This window comes from Pongo pygmaeus, chromosome 1, assembly GCF_028885625.2.
Source record: "Pongo pygmaeus isolate AG05252 chromosome 1, NHGRI_mPonPyg2-v2.0_pri, whole genome shotgun sequence".
Classification (NCBI taxonomy): domain Eukaryota; kingdom Metazoa; phylum Chordata; class Mammalia; order Primates; family Hominidae; genus Pongo; species Pongo pygmaeus.
In genome coordinates, this window is record NC_072373.2 from 224,625,990 (window position 1) to 224,636,584 (window position 10,595).

The 10,595-nt window shown below is 57.4% G+C and overlaps 1 protein-coding gene across 8 annotated transcripts; it reads right to left on the reverse strand.

Annotated features, from left to right (window-relative positions):
- Positions 1–1,113: 1,113 nt before the first annotated feature.
- ZBTB48 (zinc finger and BTB domain containing 48) lies at positions 1,114–10,520 on the reverse strand. 8 transcript variants are annotated; one of them, XM_054441369.2, is made up of 11 exons: positions 10,399–10,520; positions 9,148–9,906; positions 8,147–8,388; positions 4,380–4,491; positions 3,622–3,714; positions 3,127–3,213; positions 2,753–2,907; positions 2,192–2,328; positions 1,943–2,107; positions 1,542–1,630; positions 1,114–1,470 (listed from the first exon to the last, which is right to left on the reverse strand). In XM_054441369.2, the coding sequence occupies exons 2-11, from the start codon at positions 9,835–9,837 to the stop codon at positions 1,174–1,176; spliced, it is 2,067 nt and encodes a 688-aa protein (XP_054297344.1). In that variant the 5' UTR covers positions 9,838–9,906; positions 10,399–10,520; the 3' UTR covers positions 1,114–1,173. The 8 variants fall into 8 exon arrangements, with proteins under 8 accessions (XP_054297344.1, XP_054297353.1, XP_054297332.1 ...); XM_054441378.2 differs by having other exon boundaries at positions 10,378–10,504; XM_054441357.2 differs by having other exon boundaries at positions 3,592–3,714; positions 10,399–10,487.
- Positions 10,521–10,595: the final 75 nt, after the last annotated feature.

Consider the following 10,595-nt stretch of genomic DNA (forward strand, 5'->3'; position numbering starts at 1 on the left):
GAAGTAAATGCTGTGGAGCGGATGATGCCCAGGAAACCTGCCTGCTCCAAAGCTGGTCTCTGCCTGTTGGTCCTCTGCCCGGGCCCGGCTCCCACAGCCCTTCCTGAGGTTGTGGTACATACAGGTGGTGATGAGACTCCCATCTGCAATGAGATGGCCCTTGGACCTGGGGAGGTGGAGCCTTTCAAATACAGTCCCAAACCAGGCTGTGAATCCACACAAGCCGTCTGGCTCAGGATGTTTTTCCTATCTGCAGCGTCCATCTGAACCTGAGAGGCCAGTGTCTTGGCTGGGAAGGACAGCATTGTTGAGACCACAGTGGGCCTTTTTTTTTTTTTTTAAGACGGTCTCATTCTGTCACCTAGGTTGGAATGCAGTGGTGCAATCTTGGCTCCCTACATCCTTCACCTCCTGGGTTCAAGGGATTCTCGTGCCTCAGCCTCCTGATGCACCACCACACCCAGCAATTTTGTATCTTTAGTAGAGAAATGAAGCTGTCAATAACTTACCCAGGGCCAACTTAGTTGGGAAGAAATTTAAACGAGCAATCTGCTCTAAGGCCCACGTGCATTTGCACCTTGCCACACAGTACCCCACAGCTATAGAACGTGGGGACCAAAGCCTCCTGGACACAGACCAGGCTGCTCGAAGGAAGGGCCCCACCCTCCTCAGACCCCCAGGCGTGCTCAGCTACACTAACTGGGCCCAATCCTTGATTCTGCCCAACAAGGCCAGCCCCGTGGGTCCTGACCACTCTACTGAACTCCAGAAGCTTAGTAATGAATTCTATCCCCAGAAGCCGGTATCACCTCAGCTCTAAAATAGGAATACTGGTGCTCTAACTGGCCAGCGTTCCCCACTCTAAAATCCTGCAGTAACGAGGAACAGAATACAGATGTGGAGAGCCTCCAAGGCCAGAGGTTTGGCCCCCAAAGGAACCCCATCCAAGCCTCGCTCAGCTGAGGTTTCCTGACAGGAGGGGAAGCTGCCGGCTGAGCTGAGGCCCACACAGGAGCAGGCAGGGCACCACTCTGTCCTGAGGGCATGGGTGGGAGGGCAGTACTTCCCCAACTCCGGGACACGGGAACAGACTGTCAGGCTGAAATACGCGAGTCCAAAGCCACACGGTTTATTGAGGGGTGGGGCCAAGTGGGCTCTGGTGGCTAGAGTAGGCTATGTGTCACAGTCCTCGGGGACAGCAGCTGTGATGATGAGGGATGGCTCCAGGACACCTGGGCCGGTGAAGCTCTCCTCTGCACACAGTCTCTGGCCGGGGAGCTGGGAGGCCAGGCCGCCCTGGGCCAGGGACTCCACAATGACCTCCGCCGAGCCCACCTCCAGCTCTGCAGGCGGCTGCAGCGCCACCACCACCATCTTCTCATCCTCAATGATCAGGTTGCGGAGCTTGCGCTGCCGCGGGTTGTAGTTCTCCACCCGGTCGTGGATCTCCATGTGCCTCCGCAGGTGGGCCTGGCGGGGAGGGTGAGCTCAGGACTTCGAGGGATCCCGGGGTAGGGGAACGGACCTGGGCCCTGGCCTACCTGTCGGGTAAACTTGTAGCCGCACTCGGTGCACTCGAACTTCCTCACCCCCTTGTGCCGTCTGACATGCACACGCAGTTGCTCCACGGCTGCAGGAGGGAGAACACGGAGGGGATCGTGCAGGAGCCCCGGGACCCTCAAGGAAACCCAGCAGGAGGTTGGGACAGGCAGCAAGGGAGTGGACCAGTGGTTTACAAGTGCTGCACAGGCCCTGCCAGGCTCTCCAGTGCCACCCAGAGTCACTACTGCACGGGACACCCCTGCCTTCAAAGCAGGTCCACTCTCAACTCTAACCATGTGGGGCACAAAAGAGGTTCACTGGCAAGAAAGGAGCGTTTCCTCCTCAGAGACCCTCCAACTCGGATGAGCAGGAAATGGGTCTCCCAGGGCCACCTAGGTACCTTTGAAGGTCTTGCCGCAGATCTGGCAGAAGTGGGGCCGGCCCTCCTGATGGCGGCTGGCCACGTGCCTCAGGAGGGGCCCCTTCTCAGTGAAACGCTGTTCACAGAACTCGCAACTGAAGGGCCTTTCCCCGGTGTGGGTGCGGTTGTGCTTGTCCAGGCTGGCTGCAGGCACAAGGCAAGAGCTCAGCCTGTGGCCTGGGGATGGGGACGGGGACGGGGACGGGGATGGGGATGGGGATACCTCACCTTGGGTTCGGAAGGTCTTGCCACAGAGGTGGCACTGGAAGGGCTTCTCGCCCGTGTGTGTGCGCAGGTGCATGTTGAGATTGGCCTTTTGGGTGAAGGCGTGGCTGCAGAACTCACATACGTGTGGCCTCTCATTCCTGTTAAGGTGGGGACATGGGGCAGAGGCCATCACCAAGGGAAGTGACCCCTTCACTCTGCTATAGCTAGGAGCATGCCTGGTGGAAAGAGGGCTTGGGCAGTGCTAGGAAAGGGACACCACCTCCACCCCGAGAGCAGAAGGACAATCTATGAGCAGGGCGTCACAGGAAACTAAGGAAGCTCAGAATCTGCCCCGGGGGCACAGAGGCTTGTCTGAGCCTGAAACATCTGCCCCCAGCCTCTCTGCCTGGCAGAGCTGCTTGCCCCTCAGGTCCCACTACCCCAGAGAGGCTGTAGGCACTAGATTCAGGGTGGAGGCCGAGGGCACACTCATCTGTGTAAAAGCAAACTCTGTCTTCCCTGCCGGTGCAAGCCTGGGCTGGCAGCAAGACTGGGCCCCAGGAGAGAACGGGTGACACGCACCTGTGCTTGGCCTTGATGTGCATCTGCAGGCCATTCCGGCTCGAGGCCCGGTGCCCACACTCCTCACACACAAACAGCTTCTCACCACGGTGCTTGAAAGCTTCGTGCAGCTGCAGCTCTGTCCGAGACAGGAAGCACTTGGCGCAGGTGGGGCACTGCAGGCAGACCAGGCAGGCAGAGGGAGGGACCAGGGCCAGGTTGAGAGCAGGGAAGGGCTGTCTGGGAGACCCACAAGCACCCCTGCACTGAAGAGCAGACCCACAAGCCCCCTCCCGCTGAACAACAGAAAGTACATGGCCAGCTGCCCACTCTGGGCACAGCTCACTCTTGCTCATGCCAGCATCAAAGCATACCCAGCCCTCCCTGTCACTTACTGCATGGGGCTTGGGGGCTCCATGAAGCTTGATCATGTGGCTCTGCAAGTCTTTCTTCTGCATGAACTGCTGGGAGCAGGAGGAACACTGAAAAAGAGGCCCACAGTCACCTCCAGGGCGGCCTGCACCCATGAAACCCTGCCACCCACCCTTGGGCTGTAGGGCAGGAATTAGAGGGAGGCCCCGGTGAGATGATTCTGGGAGGACCCCTGATCTGGTGTGAAGGATGGTGCAAAGGAGGGCCCTCAGGGCTCAGCTGCCCAGAGGATGCCAAGCCTGTCCTCCGTGGAAAGAAACAAGGGCCTAATAAGGACCCTGGAGGTGAGGCTGCAGACAGTAGCCCTGCCTAGATAAGGGGGCACTAGACAGGCAGGGAAGGCAGGCTCCCTGACAGCTACTGTGAGGGAGGTGCCTGATAGCACCCCACGTAAACGGCTCAGCAGAAAGGATCCTGGGGCTACCCACCCCTGGCCCTGGAGACAGGCCAAGCCTGACCTTGTAGGGCATCTCCCCTGTGTGAGACACCATGTGCACCCGCAGCTCCATCCTTCGGCGGAATGTCTCCTGGCACACAGAGCACGTGAAGACCTGGCAGTGTGAGGGGCAAGCAGGGCCGGCATCAGCGGGGGCCTCTGCCAACGACAGCAGCCTCTGCCCGGGCTTCCGCTTGCTGCTGGAAAGAGTCTGCCTGGGGAGGGCGGGGGACGCTAGGGTGGGAGAGGGCAACACATAACCTGCCTGGCCTGACCATCACTGAGTGCTGCAAGCCCAACGCACACCAGGCCCTTCTCAGGCCCAGACAGACGGGGGGCAGGATCTGAGTGGCCTCACCCACAGTCCCTGGCCCTAGTGGCTGCTGACAGGCCTCTAGGAAGAGTGGGTCTGGGTTTCAGCAGGCCCTGACACAGAAGCCAGCAGTGGGGTTGCTGGGGGTGGCCAGGGGGCCTTTCCCAGCTGCCATCCCCTGTAGAGGCTCCCCTTCTCCAAAGCCAAGGTGGAGGTGGGCCAGGGGCCTAGGAAAACCAACCCCAAATGCCTCCCACAGAGTCCCTCCTATGCCTGTCCCTTCCGCCCTCAGGACCTGTGTCCCCACCTGTACCAGGGCATGGACCTCATGACATCCAAGGACCCCACAGCTTTCCTGAGTTTACAGTACCCCTCTCAGACAGTCTCCTGGGGCCCTTCCCGGATGGCACGAAGACAGAGAGGCCAGTGTGCCCTGCCCACAAGTACCTGGGCCAGCTCCCAAGTACCTGTTCCGAGCGGTTCATGCAATTCCGGGCTTCATGCTCCAGGAGGTTCTCCTTCCGAAAGTAACATTTCCCACATTTGGGACACTCAAAGGGTTTCTCCCCAGTATGTTTCCTGCCAGGAGAAGCCACAGGGTGGGGGTGCTGAGAGGGTTTCCCATCTCTCCCTCACCCAGGGCCCCCTCTGGGTCCCTTCTAAGGGGAACAAGTGTTCTGAGGTGACACCAGCTGGTTAAGGTGCAGGGACAAGCCCAGAAGCCTCCCCCAGCATGGAGACTCTGCAAGGGAGAGTGCCGTGGCAAGAAGCTCACACAGGTCCTAAGAGGCTGCCGTGGATCTGACCAGCACAGAGGCTGACGGGGAGGCCCAGCTGACCGCATTCTGTCTGAAGGCAGAAACAGATCTTGGGTCCTGACTATTGGAGAAGCAACTCAGTCTTCCCAGAGCTTCAAACCCATGGCCAGATCCTTACCTGACTCCACTGCCCCACCGAGGCCGGCAACAGCTTCTCCCGGGTAGCCAGGGGAGCTGCCCATCTGGTCTCCCCGCTCTGTGACTGCCTCCCCCACAGGTTTCAGTTCAGGAGCCAGAAGGACCCTTTAGTTTAAGGCAGACCTCAGTACCTCTTGGCTCACGTATCCCCAGTGCTTCCTCATTCAGAGAAAGGGTCCAGGAGGCCCATCAGGACACAGGCAGCCCTCCCCTTGCCTGCTTCTCTCCCAGGGTATCGTCTGGCCACCTGGATCAGGCATATGCCTCCTTGCTGCCTGTCACGCCCCCAGGATCCTCCTACCCAAGCGCCCTGGCTCTTCTCTCTGCCCAGATGCTCCCCAGTCACCCACTTGGTCAACTTCGTCACCTCCTTTGAGTCTTTGCTTAAATCTCACCTTCTCAGTAAGACCCTAGCGACCCTGGCTACTTAAAATCGCAATCGAACCCCACCCACAACTCCCCAACCCCTTGGCCCGCCTCTGCTTTTTCTTCTTCTGCAGCACTTCCTCACCGTCTACTGCAGGCAGATGGACTTATCTGTTATCTGCATTGCCCGGCAAGCAGGTCGGCTGCACAAGGACCTTTGTTTAGTTCCCTTAAATGTATCCCAAGCACCCACACAGCCTTGCTGGCCACCTGGTAGACTGCTGAATGAATGAACTAAATGAACTCGACCTCAGAGCCCCTGTGCAGCCTGCGACAGCTCCTCCCACCTGCCAGAGGCCAAGCATCTCTCTCATCCTCTTCCTCTACAGCAACTATCTTCATCCCCCATCAAAATGACTTCATGAAGCCATCCCCTCCCAGTTCTCAGGGCCAGTCCAGCAAGCTGAAGCCCAAGGAAGGAATGGAAACCGCCCCAGAGTCTTACCCCAGCAGACTACTTGAGAGTGAGCAGCCAGCAGCACACAGGCTGCCCCAGGACCCCCCTGACACTGGAGTTATCCCAGCATTCCACTGGCAGCAGCTGCCCCGAACACGGTGCACAGGGACAGGAAACAGGTTTCCCCCTAGCTCCCATTCCAGGTGATTACTAGTGTGCCGCCCAACCTGGCCTGGCAAGAAAACACACCATGATAGACTAGTGATGTCTTGGCTGGGAGTGGCAAGATTGGAAGGCATGCCACTGGGCCGCCATCCCCACAGGCCTTGCAGGGACTCCAAAGCAGTGCTGCCCAAGGGGATTCTCCACGATGATGGGAATGTGCTATGTCAGCACTGCCCGATTCAGCCACCAGGAGACACGTGGTTCCTCACCACTTCAGATTTGGCTAACGTATCTGAGGAACTGAATTTTTATTTAATTTTAAATTTTAAGTTAAAATAGCCCCTGGGGGCTGGGCACGGTGGCTCACGCCTGTAATCCCAGCATTTTGGGAAGCTAAGGCAGGTGGATCGCAAGGTCAGGAGTTCGAGATCAGCCTGGCCAATACGGTGAAACCCATCTCTACTAAAAAGTAAAAAAATGGCTGGGCGCAGTGGCTCACGCCTGTAATCCCAGCACTTTGGGAGGCTGAGGCAGGCGGATCACAAGGTCAGGAGTTCGAGACCAGCCTGACCAACATGCTGAAACCCCATCTCTACTAAAAACACAAAAACAATTAGCCAGGTGTGGTGGCGCATGCCTGTAATCCCAGCTACTCAGGAGGCTGAGGCAGGAGAATCGCTTGAACCTGGGAGGCAGAGGTTGTAGTGAGCTTAGACGGAGCCACTACACTCCAGCCTGGGCGACAGAGGAGAAACTCCATCTCAAAAAAAAAAAAAAAAGTAAAACAATTAGCTGGGCGTAGTGGCGCGCACCTGTAGTCCCAGCTACTGAGGAGGCTGAGGCAGGAGAATCGCTTAAACCTGGGAGACAGAGGTTGCAGTGAGCTGAGATCATGCCACTGCACTCCAACCTGGGCGACAGAGTGAGACTGTCTCAAAAAAAAAAATAACAGGCCGGGCGCAGTGGCTCATGCCTGTAGTCCCAGCACTTTGGGAGGCCGAGGCAGGTGGATCACAAGGTCAGGAGTTCAAGACCAGCCTGGCCAAGATGGTGAAACCCCATCTCTACTAAAAATACAAAAATTAGCTAGGCGTGGTGGCAGGCACCTGTAATCCCAGCTACTCGGGAGGCTGAGACAGGAGAATCGCTTGAACCCGGGAGGCAGAGGTTGCGGTGAGCCTATCTCATGCCACTGCACTCCAGCCTGGTGACAGACTGACACTCCATCTCAAAAACATAAAATAAAATAAAATAAAATAAAATGAAAAACAACATAGGCTGAGCGTGGTGGCTCACACCTGTAATCCCAGCACTTTGGGAGGCCAAGGCGGGTGGATCACAAGGTCAGGAGATTGAGACCATCATGGCCAACATGGTGAAACCCCATCTCTACTAAAATACAAAAAATTAGCCGGGTGTGGTGGCAACTGCCTGTAATCCCAGGTACTTGGGAGGTTGAAGCAGAGGAATCACTTGAACCCAGGAAGCAGAGGTTGCAGTGAGCTGAGATCGCGCTACTGCACTCTAGCCTGGTGACAGAGCAAGACTCCAACTCAAAAACAAAAACAAACAAACAAAAAACATAAAATAGCCCCTGGGGGCTGGGCATGGTGGCTCACACCTATAATTCCAGCACTTTGGGAGGCCAGGGTGGGTGGATCGATTGAGCCCAGGAGTTTGAGACCAGCCAGGGCAACAGAGCAAAACCTTGTCTCCACTAAATGTAAAAATAAAAATTTTAATAGCTCCTGGAGTTCCTGGTTACTTTATTGGATGCTGAAGGTTTAGACAAATAGACTTTAATGACCCACTGACACCCCAGAGTGAACACTTCCCTGGAAACGCAGGTAGCACTGAACCAAGGCTTGGCGTTGTGGCCCAAAGCCCACACTGCCAGGCTTCAAGCTCACACTGCCAGGCTTCAAGCCCACACTGCCAGGCTTCAGAAACACCCAAGGTTGGGCCCCAGCTCTAGCACAGGGGCCACAGGTTTCTCATTCTGTTAGCAGAGGCCAGCTGGAGGTCAAGGTCCACAGTGGGTGGAACCTGTTGACAAGATGTACACAAACCCATCTCCAACCAGAGTACTCACAGGACAGCGAGGAAGAAGAATCCAACCCAAAGCAGGCTCTCACTTCCTGATTATCAGAGGTGTGCCAAGGCCAGGCACTACGTGGGTCTGAGATGGATCCCCCAGCCCCTACCTCACCCAGAAATGGGAAGTGCAGGACCCCTCCCCCAACGTGGGAATGGCAGACAGGAAAAGAAAATAGAAAAACAGAACGTTTACCTGTTGTGGACTTTTAGATAATATTTGCTGAGGAACTTTTTATGACATGTGGGGCATTCGACCGGCACCGCTGTACCTTTTCTGTTCTCAGCAGGCTCAGCTGCTAGGGAGCCCGCATTCAGGGCTGGCTCAGCTGCACAGGGCTTTCGGATTACATTTGACTTCCTCCTGGTCAGCACAGCCTCAGGCTCAGACATGTAATCGCCATCCCCATCGTCCTCCACTTGAACCACCACTTCCCACTAGAGCACAACAGGCAGCAGGAGGGGGTGGCGTCACCAAATGAATCAGCAGGAGTTGTAGGGACCCAGCTTCAGTTCCATCCCAAGTCCCAACCCTGACAAGTCCCTTCATCAGACACTGTTCCTTCAGGGGCCCAAGGCAGAGCATCTGAATCTTGGATTCAGAGGAAAGTGGCTGTGTTTGTGGGGAAATGGAAGCTCAGCTGGAAACACTGCCCTGAGGAAACACCTGTAACCCTGATGCTGCCCACTCCTCTCAGGAAGGTGGCAACCATGAACAGCTGGGGCTTGCAGAAAGGTCAGCCTGAGGTCACCAGCTTCGTCTGGAGAAAGCCTGTTCCAAATCCACATTAACAGAGATTGTCTTAAGGTCCACATTTTTTTTTTTTTTTTGAGACAGGATCTTGCTCTGTCGCCTGGGCTGGAGGGTAGTGGCACCATCTCAGCTCACTGCAACCTCCACTTCCCGGGCTCAAGTGATCCTCCCATCTCACCCTCCTGAGTAGCTAGGACTACAGGTGTGTGCCACCACACCCGGCTAATTTTTGTATATTCTTTGTACAAATGAGGCCTCGCCATGTTGCCCAGGCTGGTCTCGAACTCCCAAACTAAAGTGATCCACCCCCTCCTTGGCCTCCCAAAGTGCTAGGATTACAGGAGTGAGTGAGCCATCACACCCAGCCCAGGGTCCCTATTATACCAAAAAACTGTCTATTCCCTCTATTTGTCTCCCCAGTCCCAACACCCTGGGCACAGTACCTCATTACTGCCGCCCTGCAGCTGGGCACCTTCAGCCTCGAAGGGCCTTGGGAGCACTTTGCAGTCCTCGAGTTTCTTGTCCTCGGGGGGACAAGGCTTCGAGGCCTGCTTGAGTTTCCCACAGAGGGAGGAGGGGCTCTCACTCTGAGCTAGGGAATGGAGCTGGGGCCTCTGAGGACTATGACTGCCTCTGGGCTCCTGATCCCTGGGGACTAGACCCAGAGTCCTCGAAACCTCCTCTTCTTCCAAGCCTGCCGGCTCCTTGACGTGGCTGTTCACATTCTGGGAGGCAGGGGGCCCCTGCCCACTCTGGCCACCTGCTGCCTGTCCCACTGAAGTTTTGGGCTTGAAGCTCTGGCACAGCTCTACGGCCTCTGGCACTCGCAACTCCCTGGCTGCCAGGAGCACCTGATCCCGGTTCCCTGAGGTGAGAGCGAGGTGACCAGTGTAGAAAAAGTCCAACAAGAGGCCAAAGATCTCAGCGAAGCCAGCAGGGAGGACGACACTGCCCCCTGAGCCATCCCCGTAGAGGCTCTGGAAGAAGTGACTGCAGCAGGCAAGGACACTCCAGTGCGCCTTAAACACCAGGCCCCCCACGTCCAGAGTGGCGTCGCAGTACTGGCCCTTCTCCCGTTGCTTGTTGAGCTCCTGCAGAACCCTCACACTGTGCTGGACGAAGGAGCCGTCCATGGTCTGGAGGGCAGGGAGGCAGAAGTGACACCCCGGCCAGCCCAAGCAAGGGTATGCAAGAGATAGCCCCTGGAGTCAAGAGAGAGAGAAACGAGAAGTTGGCCTCTACTCAAATAATCACATTTATCAGCACGAGGGCTTGGGTCAGGGTGAGGGGTGTACGCGGAGGGCTGGAACACACTGACAGACTCCCGGGGGCCGGGGGCCATATTGGATTGGCCAGGGGGGATGCTGATGGGGGGCCAGGGTCGTGAAGAAGGGCCTGGTGGGAAAAATCCAAGTTTGGGGAAAGGAGACATGGGATGAGCGCGAACTGACTGGCCCGGCACAGTGAGAGGATCCTGGACGGGGGAGGGCGGCGGCCGCGGACAGGTGAACGGAGCCCACGCCGCGCCCACAAGTCCCAAGCAGCCGAGCGGAAGGCAGCCACGGCGGCCCGCAGCCCCTCCCTCCCTCACCCCGCGCCCTCCTCACCCAGGCAGGTCCTCCCTGAGCTGGCCCCACCGGCCCCCCGCTCCGTCGCCTCCACAGCCCACGAACCTACTCCCCGGCTACGCATACCCCGCCAACCGTGCGGAGACTCCACCGTCTCTGCGCCGGACGTGACGTCAAAGCGTGCCGGCCAGGAGGTGCACCTCAGAAGCGTAGAGCTTCTAGCTCCGGCCCCCGAGGGCGGGGCCCCGCAGAGAACGGCCAATGGGATGCGGAGACGAGGCCTCGCCCTGTTCTTTTGGCGCTGGGCCCGCCTCCGGAGTTGC